Source organism: Phymastichus coffea, unplaced genomic scaffold (assembly GCF_024137745.1).
Source record: "Phymastichus coffea isolate CEN01 unplaced genomic scaffold, Cenicafe_Pcof_1.1 PCOF00027, whole genome shotgun sequence".
In the NCBI taxonomy this organism is placed as follows: Eukaryota; Metazoa; Arthropoda; class Insecta; order Hymenoptera; family Eulophidae; genus Phymastichus; species Phymastichus coffea.
In genome coordinates this window covers 3,066,866-3,086,613 of record NW_026706838.1, presented here as the reverse complement: position 1 = coordinate 3,086,613, position 19,748 = coordinate 3,066,866, and the positions used below count along the sequence as shown (strand labels likewise).

At 35.1% G+C, this 19,748-nt stretch overlaps 1 protein-coding gene across 1 annotated transcript in view; it reads right to left on the bottom strand.

Annotated features, from left to right (window-relative positions):
- Nucleotides 1-4,018: 4,018 nt before the first annotated feature.
- The window catches only part of LOC131675626 (protein-S-isoprenylcysteine O-methyltransferase), a 109,995-nt gene continuing 94,265 nt past the window's right edge, over nt 4,019-19,748 (bottom strand). Inside the window, exon 4 of the mRNA XM_058954666.1 lies at nt 4,019-4,234. Within this exon, the coding sequence (XP_058810649.1) occupies nt 4,046-4,234 (189 nt within the window). The 3' untranslated portion in view covers nt 4,019-4,045. The remainder of the gene's footprint in view (nt 4,235-19,748) is intronic.

The window sequence follows — 19,748 nt, the reverse complement described above, 5'->3', positions numbered from 1 at the left end:
TATAACTGTTTATTATGGTTGCTGATAATAAATTAATTAACTAATAATTGACAAAATAAATATTGAATGTTCGTAGCTATGCTACACTTTAGTTATAAACGTTTGATTAACGAACTGCAGTTGAACTGCTTGCTTTTAAAGATTGATATTTATGTATTTTTTCGCAAAAAGTCGATAAGTCATTTTAAAAGAAATTGGGCAACTAAATCTAAGATACTTATAAACTAAAAATTATGAAAAATCACATTTGGATCATGTAGACACTCTGGTAAAATTTTATTTTTAACCGTGTAACAAAATTTACTGATCCTCTTAGATCGGACTGTTTCAGACCATCTGTTGTCCGACTGTGAAAAATTTTCTAGTCATCGAAGCTCATTTGACCGCCTAACACCTGCGTCTCTTTCATCGAACGATGAACTGCCCGGAGAAAAATAATAATATCCACCATCGTCTGCTCTCCACTGGGAAAAGACAATAAACGCAGTTTATTAACTACATTAGCACTACTTCCTGGTGAAAAACACCGTGACCTGATTTCTGTCTGTTGTCTGATCTTCTATTTCGTTCATTGTTTTGTCAGTGAAATTACATTCTTCCACTCTTTCTAGTCGTCGTCATATTCCAGTAGTGGTCCTCAAAATAAGTATGTTCTTTATCGTCTCGCAGTATTTACAGTCTGGACTATTTACATTTCCTCTGTCGTGTAAGTATTTCCTGAAATAGTTGTGACAGGTAAGAAACTGGATCAGGAAAAAGTTTACTTCTCCGAATTTCCTCCCCGTCCACGGTTTCAGATCGTCAATGAGACGCTTCTTTCATTTACTAATCGGTTTCGTCCTTCATTGATTATTTCATTCTGTGACTGTCTTGTTTTTCTCTTATTTCGCAGCTTCTTTCCTTGTTATATATCGATTTTGTTCATATACGTGCTTCCGTTCTTTTGTGAGCAGGTCTATCAGAATTATGACTGCTACCACAAGAACGGTATTAGCCGAGACTTTGTAAGTGCAAGCAATCCTTAATGCTTTCTGTTTCTGTATGTTCATAAATCATTTACTGTAATTCTTGATCTTCAGCCTGCTGGCTCATACTTCCACCATTAGTAGTCATCTCTTCCATTGTCTTGGATCAAATGTATTTACCATCAAGTGGCTAAGAGCGAAAGTCCTCTTTACCGTCTTCTATATGTGTGACCGGAACGTAAGTTTTGTATCTAGGGTCACCTTCAGGTACTTAACCGTCCCTCTGGTCTCTGTCTGAAAACCACCAACCGACATTGGAATAAGTGTGATAATTCTGTTTCCCATTAGAAGGATCAGTTGCCTCTTAGCCAGGGCCAGGCTCAGCCCACATCTAGACATTTATCTGTTAATTCGTAGCATCGTACGGTTCGGTAACATTTATGCCAACTCCATGGTGCGTGCTGTTATCACTTCTGCGATGTCACCGGCGTAGGCGACCATCTTCACTCCCGACGGCATCTTCAGTCTCAGTAATGCGTCATATACTACATTCCAGAATTTCAGATCCAAGATAGATCCCTGCGTACACCTGTGATCATTCATTTGGTCACACTTCCGTTGGTCGTTTTGTACATAATCCATCCATCCTGCAATAATCTCTTACCACTTACATGAGGTACGAGGTGTGTTCAAAAAGTAAGGTGACTTTTCAAATTTCACAGGCAACGTACTTTCCATTATCGATTTTTTGTTTTGTTATGTTGGTATACTCTTCCCGAACATCTGTTCCAAGTTTCAAGTGTATAGCATTTTTTGTTTGGTTGTGAGAGGCGTAAAGGTTATAAGTGTTTTGCGTGCTCGGCGATTTCTTGCTATCGAAAAATATGGATCAAAGGATTTGCATCAAATTTTGTGTAAAAAATAAAATAAAGTGCTCCGAAACACTTGAAATGTTGACGGTGGTATACGGTGAAACTGTTCTGAGTAAAAAAAATATTTACAAGTGGTACAAACTCTTCCAAGATGGCCGGGAAGATGCCAATGACGAGCCTCACTCTGGACGCCCAAGCACGTCAACAACTGATGAAAACGTTCAAACAGTGAAGAAAATTGTTCTGGAAAATCGTCGAATTACTATCAGAGAAGTTGCTGAGGATGTTGGTATATCGCTTGGCTCGTGCCATGAAATTTTTTCTAACATTTTGGGCATGAGACGTGTGTCAGCGAAGTTTGTTCCGAAATTGCTAAATTTTGAAGAAGAACCGTCGCATGAGCATCGCTCAAGAACTGTTGAATGACGTCAACGACGACCCAGATTTACTCAAAAGGGTCATAACTGGTGACGAATCATGGGTATATGGTTATGATATCGAAACCAAAGTCCAATTGTCCCAATGGAACAGCCCAGATGAGCCAAGACCGAAAAAAGCACGCCAAGTTCGATCAAATGTCAAAGTTTTGCTCACTGTTTTCTTCGATTACCATGGCGTGGTGCATCAGGAGTTCTTACTATATGGACGTGCGGTCAATAAACAGTATTATCTTGAAGTTATGCGCCGTTTGCGAGAAGCAATACGAAGAAAACGCCCAAAATTGTGGAAAAACAATTCATGGCTTTTGCATCACGATAATGCCCCTGCTTACTCATCTTTGCTTGTGAGAGATTTTTTGGCCAAAAACAACATCACAATCATGCCTCAGCCACCATATTCACCGGATTTGGCCCCATGTGACTTTTTCTTGTTCCCAAAACTAAAGAGACCTATGAAAGGACGGAGATTTGCAACGATTGAAGAGATAAAGACTGCATCACTGGAAGAGCTCAAGGCTATACCGAAAAGTGCTTATAAGAAGTGCTTTGAGGATTGGAAAAACCGTTGGCATAAGTGTATTGTATCTGAGGGGGATTACTTTGAAGGGGACAACATAAATATTGATAAATAAATAAATATTTTTTCTTAAAAATACAAAGTCACCTTACTTTATGAACACACCTCGTATATGGAGAGTCGAGGCTTTCAAGGGCCTCAAGTATATCACTCCATTTGGCTAAGTTAAGGAATCTTGATGTCCAGTGTCTCTATTGGTCTCTCCCTGTAGCAAATGCGCTTCGTCTACCAAAAACTATCCGTGATCTGTCGTATTACCCTTATTGTCGAGCATTCCCTTCGAAAACCATGCCAGTTGTCCGCGGTTCTCCGTTGATGTTACCACATCCGTTAGTTTCCTTTTTATTAGCGCTTCGTACAGTTTACCCGCTGTCTCTAGCAGACTCAGGGGCCTATAGGAAGACGAGGCATTCGGCTTTCTTTTTTTATTGAGAACCAGTCTGGCCGTATTCCATCGCTTGAGGAAAATACCGACCCACAGATTAGGATTGTACTTATCCAGGAGAAGTCCCAGGCATTCAGGATCCGGAAATTATTATTATTATTATTACTATTATGATTATTATTACTATTACTATTAATTTTTTTGCTGGTAAAAACAGGGAATCTGCCGAGAGCAGACCATCAAAAACGGCCCTCTTTTCTACCAAGTCAGGTGTCGCGGACTCCACCGGTGTGTCCGGGAACACGTCAGCCTCAGCAGCGAGTAAACTGGATTGCTCCAGATTATCAGCGGCACGGGCTTCAGTGGCCCATGGGAACCGTCTAACCCGCCATCCGTCGAGCATATCTCTGAGTGTATTCAGAAGCATGCCCCAGGATGGAAAATTTCACCTTCTGTCTAACCCGCAGCGTGGGACCACTTTTGTATTACATCGCCGCTGCTGGTTTTGTCCAAACGTCTGTTCATTTCCTTGGTTTTATTACGTCTTTCCGCCCATTTCATTTATTCAGCCTTTCATACATAACTCATCCGCGGTATTTCTCATACATTCATCCAAATTCTAGGTATCCGTACCCATTCTTCTCTCTCAGGACAGTCTCGAAAAAGGTAGTGACCGCTATCCAGCTGTCCTAATTATTATTATTATTATTATTATTATTATTATTATTATTATTATTATTATTATTATTATTATTATTTTTATTATTATTATTGTTACAACATAAGTTTGAAATAAGTTTAACTTATTAACAGTCTTTCAAACTATTACATCCAGAAATGAATGGAAGGCCAGTTCTTACTTGATTCTGATATTGTATATAGGAATATCCAAAAAAATTCAATAAACTTGTTTCTTCAATTGATATTCTGTCATAAAAAAATATCCAGGATATAAATGTATATATCATCAAACATATAGGATTTTGCAAAATAATCTGAAACATAAATATATTTTTATATGAATGAAGTAATATTACTATCTTTTAATCAATAGTGTTTTTTTATTAAATTGGTTAATTTATAAGAAGTATATAAATAGTTAATTGGAATAATTAAGGAAATACTGTTGTAACGTCAGACGAATTTTTCTTTATTATAAAGATTTATAACGGTGAGTTAAATAAATAAATTGTTCAACGCCGTTATAGAAATTTCATCCCTCGATCCGGTCTTAGTATGCTCGATGCTGGGGAGCACACATTTTGGAGCGTGAAACCACGAAGCAAAACGAAATATAAAAAGGATTACATATCAAGTGTCGCGGTCACGGCATACATAGAGATATGAAGCCTGTCGCACTCGACACTACAAAAAATAAGTTGGCTAATACGGGCTTTCCGAATGTATTTTATTATCTTTATAGTCTCCATGCATAATATACTTATGTAACCAATAGTAAAATGAAAAGTCTATCTTTTCGTCTTACATTCAAACAAGTTTTAGTTCAATAGATGTAATTTAGAGAAAGCTATTTGGAAAACAAAAATTTTTGATTGTCGTTTTTTCAGACAACTACTCGTCACAGATTTCGTCTCAGGTTGATTATTATAGGTATTCTACGTACAATACTACATATAATACGCTATAATAATGCAGTGTATAGAACCTGCATATTAATTCGCTTAATTGCTAAAAATGGTCTGAATTGCTGAAAATGTCAGTAGTTTGAATGCTAAAAGTATCAGTCCATATAATATCAGTCATATTTCGATAGCGATGTATAGGTATATGTTTAACTTACAAATACGCGTCTTATAGCGCAGACTCGATCAGCTGTTCATATCAAAAGTCTAACTAGTTATAATTATTGATATAATTTTAAAATTTATCTGAAACGATCATCGGTGATATCAGGTGTATAATTATAAGCACTCATATCGATGGAGTTCATTTTACATGTTCCTCATACACTTAACCCATTAAGTCCTGAATAGACGAATTTCATAACAGTTTTCAATGTATATATTTTTTACGAAAATGGGTTGGGTTGTCCAAATATATGCAACTACACGTATTCGACGTAGAATTTAATGGCCTTTCTGAATCTCTCATCATATTTCCCAAAAAGTGTACCAGTCTAATTCTAAATACGATTTGAACAAAAAAAAACGGTTTAAAAAAAAAATTTTTGCTCATTTCAATTTTTCACGTTGCTTACTAGTTAGAAAGTTTTCTAGTTCCAGATTTTTTTGTATGAGTCCATTATGATTCCATATGACAATTTTTAATTTATCCATTATTTTGAAATTTTATTGATTAATGTTGATAGCAGTTTCAGCATCGTGTCTTTATCATTCTATTTAGCATTCTATTCACGAGTTTTTCCATTATTTCTTATAATTTTTTTTTATTTTTTGATACATTTATTTTTGCTTGTTGAACAGAAATACGAGGGTGGTCCGATAAGTACTTAGCCTCACCGCTCGATGGCGTCACTCTCGCAAGAGAAATATATTACCATGTAGTACAACCTTGTCGATGGTTACTGTCAAAATTTCAGCCGAATTGGACTCATAGTTCTGTTGTAACCGCGTGTTGAAGCGGACGTGTTAGAAAAATGGAAAAAGAGCAGTATCGGTCGGTGATTTGATTCTTATTTTTGGAAGGAAAATCGCACAGCGAAATCAAAAAGCGTTTGGATGCTGTGCACGGTGACTATTCTCCTTCGATAGCGACCGTTAAAAATTGGTTTAACGAGTTTCAACGTGGTTGCACGTTGGTTTTTGATGAGTCACGCTCAGGTGCTCCGAAAACGGCTACCACGGAGGATAACGTAACAAAAATTCACGATCTTGTATTGGCAGATCGACGATCGAAGGTACGCGAGATAACTAAGATCGTAGACCTTTCAAAAGACTGCGTGGGTCATGTCTTGCATGAAATTGTAGGCATGAGAAAGCTGTCGGCACGATGGGTGCCGCGTTAGCTCACTTCAGACAACAAGCGCAACCGTGAGACAACTTCAGAGCAGCGTCTGACGCTGTTTAAGCGCAATCCGAAGCAGTTACTGCGTCGTTTCGTGAACGTCGATGAAACATGGATCCACTGGTATACATTGTAGACCAAGGAACAGTCGAAACAGTGGACTTTACCCGTCGAAAGTGCTCCAAAGAAGGCGAAGACTGCCCCATCGGCCGGAAAGGTGGTGGTCACCGTTTTCTGGGATTCACAAGGTGTGATCTACATCGACTACCTGGAGAGGGGCAAAATGTTCACAGGGCTGTACTATGCCGAATTATTGGGCCGATTCGATGTCGTATTGCAGAAAAAACGATCCCATTTGGCGAAGAAAAAAGTGCTCTTCCACCATGACAACGCACCGGCTCACACCTCCGCTGTCGCCATGGCCAAATTGGTCGAATTAGGCTACGAACTGCTGCCCCATCCACCGTATTCTCCAGATTTAGCCCCGTGCGACTTCTTTTTGTTCCCAAACTTGAAAAAGTCAGTCGTCGGGCAGAAATTTGAGTCGAATGAGGAGGTAATCGCTGCCACGGAAGCCTACTTTTCAGACCTCGAGGAAACGTATTTTTCAGACGGGTTAAAGAAGTTGGAGCATCGCTGGGCCAAGTGTATCGAATTAAAAGGAGACTATGTTGAAAAATAAAACGCCACTTTTCCAAAATTTTCGTTTTTCTTTTGTAGGCTAAGTACTTATCGGACCACCCTCGTAAGTGTAAAATTGTGTTCTCTTTTCTTTTAATATATTTACTATTGGTAAGTATTTATTACAATCGCTTGGTTGAATTCTAATCTTATTGTTGTTGAGAACTTTAATCGTATAATTATTCTTGACTATTTTATTTAATAATTCTTCAAAATTTTTCTACATTTTCAACATAAATTGGTGGTGATTTATAGATTTAAATTTTGATTTCTTCTTTGTTTTCATTTTTTTCATTTTATAATCTGAATGGCTCATATCGATTTATAGTACCAAGCCAGTTCTCCAACGTGTAGAGAGAACGCTTATTTTGTTGCTGCGAACTGTTTACAGGGCTATTCCTCTGCCGTTTTCCATTGACTTTTTTCCATTCTTCCTTTTTATTATTTTAGGGCGAGATATCCATTATAATTTTTATTAGCTATAAAAGCCTATTTAATATTGTATTTGAATTTCTCTACTATATTTACTTGTGATCAGTTATTTACTGTCAGCGTATTATAGGTAATTCATTTTGCACTGTAATCAATCCTTTTATTTATTTAAGTGTCACTTTTGCTTTCTCTAATCTATTAGTATCATATACTGGAGCGTAAATACGTCCTCTCAGTGTAGAATCTTATTAAAATGAAGTTAAAATTTATCTAATAATCAAACCGACCCCAAATACGAAATTCAAAATATTTGAACAATCTAGAGACCTGGTATTTCAATTTATATTTAATGAATTCTGTGTATTTGACCATGAAATGACATTCGACATGACCTGATAAGGTTAAACTGACCTTGAATTTGGACTCAGCGCCCTGAAAATCCTATAGACCTACTATTTCAACTTAGTTTTGATGAATTCTGCGGATTTCACCTTAAATATGACCTTGAAGGATTAAACTGACCCTGAATTCTAATTTAGCGATTAAAAAAAACCTATATAACTACTATTTCAAGTTAGTTTTGATTATGTGTATTCAACCTTGAAATTGTCTTGAATCTGACTTCATCAGGTTATTAACAATAACCTCACATTTAGAATCAGCAACCTGTACAACATACTTGTCTAGTTTTTGGTACTTAAAATTAGTGTTTGTGGGGCTATGTAATTAACAATTGAAAAAACTAAACTAATTACTTTTGATTAAAATATTATAATTGATTAATATTATATAATATTAAAATATTATATTGATTAATATATTGTTATAGTAGAATTTTAATGCTTTTCTTTCTGACTTGCTTCTGCATAATTGAAAAATTTACTATTTAAAGTTGCTCAAATTTAAAAATTTCAAACATAGTGTAAAATTATTGAATGTAGATAATTTATAAGATCAAAGAAAAGGCAAAATTAGAGCATGAAACTCACATTAAATAAATAATCAGGGTAAGTAATGAAGAGGGAAGACTGAGTTGAAGTGACAAGATCATAAATAAATAAAGATCATAAATAAAATTTCGATCGATTGACTAATTTAATTTTGATTTCTCGAATTTCAATATACATACAGACATGTAATTATAAGTAATCGAATGTGCTTGTATGCACAAAAAGGAATTATAAAATTGAAACATGAAAGCAATAATTTATATAAGACAAAATATTCTGTGATAATAAACAAAATTTGTTTCTCTGTAAATAGGAGAATTTTTTATTAACAATTATTTACATTATTTACAAGAAAAATAGTTATTTACACAGTTATAAATTACCTGTAAATAGGAGAAACGACAATTAATGTTTATTATTCGTTTCTCTTTATTAATTAGCTTATTGTTCTTTATTTAATCAATTTTAAAGTTATTATTTCACTTTTCTTAATTAATTAACACTTATGATCACTTTATTCTTAATCATAATCTTTCTTTGTGTAGATCTCATAACGGTTTCTCTTCAATTGTCTTCTTCTCTCTAATCTTTCTATTTACTTGCTGCTAATGCTGACTCATCAAAATTGATCATGTGACTTCGTGTCGATAGGATAGATATTGAAATAAACGATCTTGATGAGCGCGCATATTATTGTAGAGCGCGTTAAATTTAAAGAGAGTATATTCTCTTTACATATCCCAACTTTCTTGTAAAAATTTTTTAGAGTTTTCATCATAATATATAACAGGTGTTAATTTTGATTTATGGAATAATGCCGTGTCTTGATTTCTTTTTCCTCAATTTATCTTATATATCGATGCTGATATTTTATCTGTAATCTCGAATGGTCCAATTTTTAGTTCATCTAGTTTATTTCTATTTAATTTGTTGTCGTTTTCTATGTACGAGGGTCGTTTGAAAAGTCCGTGCAAAGTCAGAGAGATGGCGCTACTAGTGCGTATCAAGGTTATTTTCAGTTAGTGGCATATCTTGGAAGAGCACACACCAAGTTTCAGCCAGATCGGCCAATTACTTTGCGTTTTACATTTGTTTCAATCAAAGAAATCGAGTGGTGGTAAAAAAATGGACGAAAAAGAATTTCGTGTATTGATTAAACATTACTTTTTCAAAGGCAAAACGCCTCAGGAGATTAAACAGAAGCTTGATAAACATTATGGTGATTGTGCACCTTCGATCAGAATGGTTTATAAGTGGTTTCAAAATTTTCGGAGTGGCCATATGAGCACAAAAGACGCTGAACGTTCTGGATGCCCTGTTGAGGTTACCACTTCAGAAATCATTGATAAAATCCATGATATGGTGATGGCTGACAGAAGAGTGAAGGTGCGTGAGATTGCTAGTACAGTAGGCATCTCGAGCGAACGGGTACATAATATTTTGCACCAACATTTGGACATGAAAAAGCTGTCCGCTAAATGGGTGCCGCGATTGCTCACGATTGACCAAAAACGAGATCGTGTGAAGTGTTGCTAGAATGGTTTGCAGCTGTTCCAGCAAAATCCGCAAGACTTTAAGCGTCGTTTCATCATTGTAGATGAAACATGGATACATCACTACACTTCTGAGACCAAAGAATAGTCTAAACAATGGGTTACCAAGAGGGAATCTACTCCGAAAAAGGCGAAGATAATTCCTTCAGCCGGGAATGTTATGGCGACTGTCATTTGGGATTCGCAAGGAACAATCTTCATCGACTATCTGGAAAAGGGTAAAACCATTACAGGCGAATATTATTCATCGTTATTGGATCGTTTGAAAACCGAGTTACTAGAGAAACGTCCACGATTGGCCCACAAAAAAGTCCTCTTCCACCACGACAATGCGCCAGCTCACGCCTCAGCAGTTGTGGCCGCAAAATTGATGGAGATAGGGTTCCAACTCGTTTCACATCCCCTTTATTCTTCAGACTTGGCTCCGTCGGACTACTATTTGTTCCCTAATATGAAAAAATGGCTGGCGGGGAAAAGATTTTATTCAAACGAGGAGGTGATTGCAGAAACGAATGCCTATTTTACAGACTTGGACAAATCTTATTATTTGGAAGGGATTAACAAACTAGAGCAGCGTTGGATGAAGTGTATAAGCCTAAAAGGAGACTATGTTGAAAAATAAAAAAGATTTATTAAAAAAAATCAAGCAGTTTTTACTTTTGCACGGACTTTTCAAACGACCCTCGTATAATGAATCACCTATTTGAAATTCGTGTTCTTTTCTGTTTTTGTCATATAATTTCTTGTTATAATTATGTGATTTTAAATTTAATTCTTAAAGGCTAATTCCCTGTTTTTTTCCAATCTTCTGTATTAGTTTTTATCCTTAGTTCTTTCGGCAAATAGTTTGTATTAGTTCCGTCTAACAAGTATTTTGGCATAAATCCTCTAGTTGAATGTTCTGTTAAGTTACACTTTTCTACGCATTCTTTTTCTCTTGTCGTCCAGGCTTTTTTTCATTTTTTTCGTTTATCTTACATCTTATTTTATTCGCCAATGTATAATTTAATCTTTCGTTTAAGCCATTTGAAAAGGGTGAATTTACAGCAGTGAAAATTAACTTAACTTTTTCTTCGTTTAGGTAATTTTTAAATTCTTTAGAATTTATGCCTGGGTATTGATCTGTCAGTATTAAGTCAATCTTATCTGTTTCTGATACATTCTTTACCAATTTTATAAAATCATGTGTGTTTTGTGATTTTAATGTTAGAATATATGCATACCTGGTACGAGTATAATGGTCTACTAACAAATGAAGGTATCTCTTTGTTGATCTTCGTCCTCCAAATCCGCCGATCGTGTCTATTGACATTATCTCAAATGGTTTTGTTGCAGGCCCTAAATGAGATATTATTCCTAATTTGTTTTGTCTTCTTGATTTGTTCTTGATACATGTCTCACATGTTTTACATATTTTTTTTATGTTTTCTATAAAATTATTTGCTGTGTAATGAGGGCATATTCTACTCATCATTTGTCTAATTCCTAAGTGACACCATTCTGTATGTATCTCTTCTATCATTTTAATACTAAATTCCTTAGTTAAGATTATCTTCTTTGTATTTTTAATTTGTTTATATATTAATCCAAATTCGTTTGTAATTTTATTCTTCGTATAATTTAATCTGCCATAATCTTTTTGGTCTTTTCTTATATCTTCTATTTTAATTAAATTTACTATTTTTAGTATATCTTTATCATCTTCAGTTGATTATAACACAGGACTCATCAATATTGATCATATGACTTCTTGTCGATAGGATAAATATTGAAATAATCGATCTTGATGAGCGCGCATATTTTTGTAGAGCGCGCTAAATTTAAAGAGAGTATATTCTCTTTACATTTATATTCCGAATGAGAACGGCTCGTGGCTGCCGTCTCACAAATGACCGCTTATGTGTGCTTTCTCTGAAGAATGGAGTCAAACGATCGCTTGGACACCGTAATGACTTTGACCAACGATGTGCGAAGATAACTCTCAATGCTGCGGAGTCGTTGTATTACTGCTGTGCTGACTTTATGGTATGATCGCCGTGTTCATCGAAAAACAGGATCGCAGATTTTGAGAAAAATTGTTTTTTTCAAAACCAAATTTTCACTGCAGTATTCTATAAATAAAACTACATCTTTTTTCTCTCTTTATTTTTTTCTATCTTGCTTATTTTTTGTGAATTCGTGTTTTGAAAAAGGCCTTGTTTTTTTTTTACAAAAATATGCTCTAACTTGGTAAAAAATTATTGGGAAAAGTGCTCAAGCTCTCATTTTAATGCTAAAGTAATTTTATTTTAAGCTTGCTAACAGTTTTTTTTCCGCTTACTGGATCTAAATTTGCAACCTGTTAAAGTCAAATGAAATTTTTTACATTTTTTTATATGTTTTTGTTAATCATAAAAAACTCGAATTTGATAGTCTGCAATAACGTTATAGACAGATTTTCACCTCCTCTTTCGAATACCTATTAATTTTTTAAGGTACGACTTTTGGGTACCAAGCAATAACACTTTCTAGCTTTGCCGATTTTCGTGTTGGGTGCTCAAAAGCAAGTGGAGGAGAGTATATTTTAGAAACTTTCTAGAGATATTTAAGCGAAATATTTATTGATAGGTTCATTTTGAAATATTTCACGCTCCGTGGGGAAGAAAGAAGAGGTAGCACTACGATCGGGAAAAATCATCTGTGGCGGTGAGCAGTTAAGCTCTTGGTTCGATTGTTGTTATTGTAAACGCTGTTAGCGATTGAATAAAGAGTGAACTGATGCAAGAGAGTTTTAGCTGGAGTGACGAGCGGTGAGACGCACAGCGAAGAGTTTCGAATCGGTACCGGTGGACGGAAACACGGTTGTTGGCGATCGACGGTGTACGGTATCATCAACAGCCACGCATTTCAGCTGCCTTCGCCGGAAAATCTGTGCGTCATTATTACAGTAGCCATTTTCCATGGATTATTAGCAATTCCCCGACGACCAGGCGCCGACCGTGGGTCCGTCGGCGAGCGGCCGTGGTGCCAGCTAGTGTTAGGAGCATAATCCCTCTAGAGATCTTCTACAACGCCCAGCAGTAGCTTCGCCGAATGGCCAGCAGCACCACGTCAGCACAGACAGCATGGAACTATCTCTCTCTTTTCTCTCTCGCGCGCATCTTCATTGGTAGTCGTAAATGTGGGTTGGCTTACAACCTGCAGCCAACCTACAGTAACACAGCTATCTCCAGTGTTATAACAGCGTTGATCACTGGTTCATGTATACGTACAATATATGTAACATTTAAATATATTTTCGTTGATTTGTTTTCTTTCATAGAAAAGTGCGTGTTGCTATTTTTTTACTCTCTGCATCTCTTACAAATCTACGTGTGATTCCGTAGCCTAGCGGAATCTGAAGAGCTAGGGCGCATACATGCTTCCTGAGCATACAACTAAATAATTGGACAATGGTAAACCTAGAATAAACAGTGACTTACTATTGAAAGCATAAAGGCTAAAAGACAACAAGGAATTACAAAAGAAAAATAAGAAAAAGACTAAAAAGTCAAGAAAAATCGTAAGAAAGCAACGAATAATTAGTAATAAACATTGGTAATATTATTGATAAAATAGATAATCTATCATTAAGAATGAAACAAATAATTAAAGAAAATCTAGGGATACGTCGGGCTTTCGAATAGCGCGTACGTTGAATATTTACATTAGGAAATGTATTTATTGGTTGTTAACAAAAAACGCCATGATAGCGGATGCGAGTGGAGGTCCGCCGGACGGCTATGACGAAGTATATTATAAATATCATAAAAATTAAAAAGATCATGTGATAGTGTGCGTAATATGTGAAGGTGTATACCACATGAGTGAATTTTTTTTTAAAAAAAGGAGGATAATTTATCAGCAAAGTGCTAGTAATGTGCCTTGATCAAGCATCAATAAATCTAACCTCAGAATCATGCTACGAATTACAGAATGAAAAAACAAAGCTACTTATAGCAGATAAAATAACAAAAAGGAAGTAATAAAAAGGGAAATTATTGATGAAATTGTAGAGGTAAATCAAGGAGATAATAGAAATGAACAAACTTTTTATCATGATAGATCTGAATTTGAAATTATGAAAATGGAAAACACTTTATTCAAAAATTTGTACACCGAATTAATGGACAAAAATGATCTATTACATGAGAAAGATGAACTATTAATAGAGAAAATGGAACCAGAAAAAAATTTAATGCCAATAACAAAGACAAATAAACTAATATGCTAGTGTCGTGGTAAGTTGTTAGACAAAAATCAATAAGAAAATACCTAAAATTATCATAAAGATGAAAAATAATGATGACAACGTAGATAAAATAAATAAACGTGTATCTCATTACTTAGCCAAAGACAAAATGATTCAAACTAAGAGGCTGATTAAGAAAAATGATAAAGAAATATTAGTAAGCTGTATTAATCAAGAAACCACAGAAAAAGCAATGTTTAACATCAGAAAATAAACTAAAAAACATATGTAAAATTAAGAAAGAACAAATAGAAAATCCTAAAGTAAAAGTAACTGGAATAGATTTGAAAAAATGTCTAAAAAAGAAATAAAAGAAGACATCAATGAAAATAATTACAAAATCTTGGATATTTACACAAATAAAAAAACAAATCTAGTAACAGTAGTTACAGAAATATCAGCAGAAGCACACAGACAAATAAAAGAAAACCATGGCAGAGTATTCGTCGGTCATCAAAGCTGTAGAGTTTTTGATATGACCAATGTGAGACCATGCTATAACTGTAGAGGTTATTTGCACAAAGGATCAAAATGCAGAAATGAATCAGCATGTATGAAATGCTCTGGTAAACATTTACCAACAGCCTGCAAAGAACAAAATAATGAATATATATGCCTAAATTGTACTTTTACCAATGATAAATATCGAACAACTTATAAAACAAACCGTATGGCAACAGATAGCCACATGAACGAAATATTGAATTTACCAACTATGAAATAAAACTTACGCTACCAAGATATATTGGTATGTCAGACAACTATAAAAAAAATACCAGTTAAAATTAATAGCACAAATAAACAGGAAATGAAGAGAATTACATTATCAAAACTCATGCATCCGAGAACATCTAGTATTACATCAAACAGAGAAAGTGTTTTAAGCAGTCTTTACAATTAGTAGATAAGTATTTCAACGTTAACGATTTAATAAATAAATAGAAAATGTATAGAAAGATCTGTAATCTTTTAATGAAAATCTCTCGAGTAACAAAAGCTTACTCACATGTATAAATATTAGAGGCTTAAATGCAAATTTTAATAAGTTAGAAATTTTCATTGAAAATCTTAAAGTAAAACCTAATATAATTATATGCATATAAACTCAGACTATAGACTAGAAGGATATAAAAGTTATTATAATGAAAGTATTATAAATAAAACAGATGGAGTTATTGCATAAATAAAGCAGGTGGAGTTGTAATATTATATTAAAGAAAAATTGGATGAAAATACTGATATTGTTCTAATTGATAGACTGAGAATTGTAATTTTAGAAATAAAAATAATAGGTGAAAAGAAACTCCAAATTTCAGCCATCTACAGATGTCATGATATGTCAAAAACTGAGTTTGTTAATAGCCTGAAAAAATATATGATAGAACAAAATAATACAAAGAATCACTGCATTTTTGGAAATTTTAATTTAGATATTTGTAATAAAGCCAATAAGATAAATTTGGATACAATTATAGAAAAAGAATAACTTACTCGAACATTAGTACATTCCTTGATTTTTAGGAATAATAAGACCTGCAAATGATAATATTGAAGAAACTTGTATAGATAACTTTTTTATTAAAAACGAATGAATTAAATATACTGCACATAAAGTCAGGAATATTTTTAATAATCATTACAAATTTTAGTCACAATAGATAAAATAGAATCTAAAATGGCCAAAGATACAAATATTCCATCAATAAACCACAATAAATAGAAAAAAATTCATAAAAAGAAAATTAGAATACTATATATTTAGAATATCAAACACAGCCCTGAATAAATTATTAGTTTTGATAAAAACATATGCACACAATGCAGTAATAAAAAATACGAACAATATAAATAACAAAAATCTAAATAGAAAAAATTGGATAACAGTAGGTAAACCAGAGGGGCCTCAACTCAGAGGGGTATCAGCTCACTGAGTTGAAGCGTGTGCATGTTCACCTCACCTCCCCCCCCCCGCTTATCGGCCAGTGCGCTGTCGACTCCCCCCCCCCTACTAAGTTATACCGGTGCGTTCTACGCACTCCCTCTCCCCTACTGAGTTGATCTGATATGGCTTGATCTGATGTGGCGTGCGTTCTCTGCACTTCCCCCTCTCCCACTGATTTAATTCCTATGCACTACGCACGCGTTCTATGTTACGCGTTTTGATTTTTTTATTGTGTGTGTGTGTGTGCGCGTGTGTGTTAAAAATTTTTAGATTTATCTGAAAAAAAACGGACGGATCGGGAGATCGAACGCGCGTCCTCCGGATCCGCAGGCCGATGCTCTACCGCTAGAGCTACAGCCACTGTTATTACGGGCAATACCGTATTGTGTATACTAGCTACACGATTGATATGTGGGGGGCGGCGGAGGCGGCGCCGGCGGCTGCTGCTGGGGAGGGCCCAAGCGCTAATACAATAAATTTTAATAAATATACTAATTATAATAAATATTATACATAAATATTTATTATAATTGGTATATAACGAATAATAATAATTTTTTTGATGTTCAATGTGTGCGCGCGGGCGCGCGTATGTGTGCGTGCATGCGTGTCTCATCTACCGAAGATGGTTTAATAGAAAAAACGTGCAAGTACCTGCTTACTTTCTTTTATTTGTAGACTTCGTGGTTTTAAGCTACTATAAATAGCACAGTGTAAGAATTATCGAATCTTTCATCAACCAGCATTCCAATAAAATGGATCGATACTCTAAAGTAAAGTACTCTCGTCTTCCACAGGAAGACCCGGACGAAAAGAAGAACAAAGAATCATCGACATGGAAACAAAGTATTTCCAAATTTTCGGTCAATACTAAAAATTTTCCTGAACAAAAAGGCTATCAGCAGTTCAATAACGAAAAAAAGAAATAATAATCATATTTATACATGTCATCATTGTACACCACCTCAACTAATAAATAAACATTTTTTTTCATCTAAATTCTATGTTGTATAAATTTTTTTTGTTAATAAAAAATACAACATTTATTATAAAAAGATGAACTGCTGCTGCTGCTGTCATCGTCAGAGTCAGCGAAGAATTTCGCTTTTTTTGGATGGTTTAATAAAAAAATAAAAGAATATTTTTTTTGTATCAATTGAAACAAAAATTTTTTTTATTGATAAAAAATACATATTATTCTACAAAGTGTTACTTAAAAATAAAATCACTATAGAAATCCTTCAACGACTTCATCGTTCTCTTCCCCATCCATACAACAGCCATCGATATAAAACTTTTTCATTAATTTAACGTTTTGATGTGCACATGTCGTTACGTATTTGCCGTTATGATTAGGGCACACGGTAGCTGATTTTTATTTTTCGAAAGGCGAATAGCCCCAATCATTCAAATCGAAAACTTTGAGGACATATCGTTCTAACCACTCTTTTTTCAAATCTCCGGAAACAAAAATTTTTGTGGCATCTTTGAGTGTATCTGTGATGATGAATTTATGCTCTTCGTATTTATAATCGCCAGAGTTCCATGTTAATCCATGATAGTAGAGTTCTAACCAGAGATTTTCTCGCTTATATTTCTCCGTTAGTCTTCGCCATGGAAAGGGAGGTTTGAACAAGCGTACGAGCGGTTCTTCGTTGTAGTTAAGTGGAAGTATCGCTAACTCTTTCACAGCATAAGTTTTGCCAGGCATCATGAAGCCTTGCATATCCACTACGTACTCCATTGCGATAGAAAGCTACTACTGAGCTGCTTAAGGAAAGAGTCAATTCTTTAATACCCCCCCCCCTCTCCTAAATAAGTTTCTTCACATCTCCATTTATCGGATTATACTGAACGATGCGATCGTGTAGAATAAGACAATACGCTGTAGTTCCTTCGGGAATATTTTCTCTGGTTACGAACTCCAAGCACACATCTACTGGAGCAGTCTTTAATGATTCGTTTTGTTTCGAACAGTCAATTACTACGAGTGGCATGTAATTTTTATATTCGAGTTTTTTGAGCATCGGTTCGGCATCCTTACCGTAGTATACGTTTTGAAAATTGGCATACATATCGTACAACATTGCGTAGTGGTTTTTACTGAAATCAATGTTGAGATTACCTTATGGATAGCACTGAGAGTTGAGGTACAGTTTTACATTTCTGATGTTACAATGATCAAATATACTAGTGTTAGAGTTTGGTTCATTTTTTCAATTGGTTTGGAAGGCTAAGATGGTTAGTACGTTAGGCTAAGACGTAGCGTGGTTTCTCCAACTGATTTGTCGTTTTAACTGTCCAGACGTGATTTGTGTTTGCAGGCAGCGCTGGATATTCGTACAGTTCCCAACTACGAAAACTCATTGAAATACTTCGTTCGCTTTTTAAAAAGTCGAGTAGACGTATTTTCTTTGCATTCGATGCAGTCACATAGGGCTTAAGCCATTCGAGACGTGTTACATTAATCTTGAATTCTTCGTAAGCTTCAACGTCGGCCACGGTCTTCTTCGTTTGATAAACTGCATTTAAATCAGTACTCGATCTTACGAGAATTAATTCATGTTTCATATTCACTAGCACTTTACGATAGTCCTCAGCGAATCCAAGTATGAAGCTCAGAGGAATCAAAATGTCAAAGTCGCCATTCGCATTAGTTATTTTACGGTCCTCTTGTTCTAAGGTATTTATCCATCCGGCATCTTCGGCAATCAAGGTTTGACTTGGAGTGAGAGATAACCAGTTCTTCATAACGGTTGTGAGACCAACGTTCTTACATTTATCTATTTCTATAGCATTCAGCTCATACCTCATTTCTTCAAACATGTGACAAATGGCATTATTAACAAAATCAGTATTCGTTAACAAAGTGTTATTATTGCTGCGTAATCGTCCACAAATGTGTAACGAGCTGCGAGATGGTAAAAGGCACAAGTCTTGATGTTGAATTGATATACGAATCTCGTCACTATTTTTGAACGATGAATTGGTGTTAGGTTGATGAGCGTGGATCTTGTAATGAGCCAAAGATTCATCGAAGACGACAGGTGACTGTATTTCTAGAATGTTCTCCATTGTTTCCTTGAAAGCAGCAGCAAAAAGAAAAAATTAGGCAATTTATTTTCCACCTGGAACTACTCTTAACCCAAAACTTTTTAGGAACTTTATGCTTTGACGTGTTAAAGCTTTCGCTTTCCGATGACGATTAATGACTGGAGTTCATCGTGTTGACGTTTTCAATTTCAGTCGACGACTGATGATGGGTTTGCATTTTTCAATGCTTATATAGTCCCTACCACTCTTTGAATCGTAAACAATTCCCATTATACGCTTTTGAGGTGTAATCTGATGGTTATGACTTCACCGCGAAAATTAATTAAATTTCCGTCTTGATCGACGATGCGTAATTGTAAATAATCTATAGACTTTTTCGTAACTGGAAGATAAATCACTCGAGAGGGAATTTCAATAAAAAAAATCGTGAATATCGTGAACGGTGTTTCCGTTCAAGTAAGCTCCACAGCGTTCACTCTGAGAATACTGACGGGAAGATCAGAGTTGTGAGAAACGTTTGCCTTTAATGTACGTTGTGAAAAACCCAACAATCGTCCGATAGAATTCTGCGGACGAAAATCGATAGGTTCGGAACACTTGATTGTACAATGCAAGGTATTGTTGTTTGGTTTCAAACTAAAT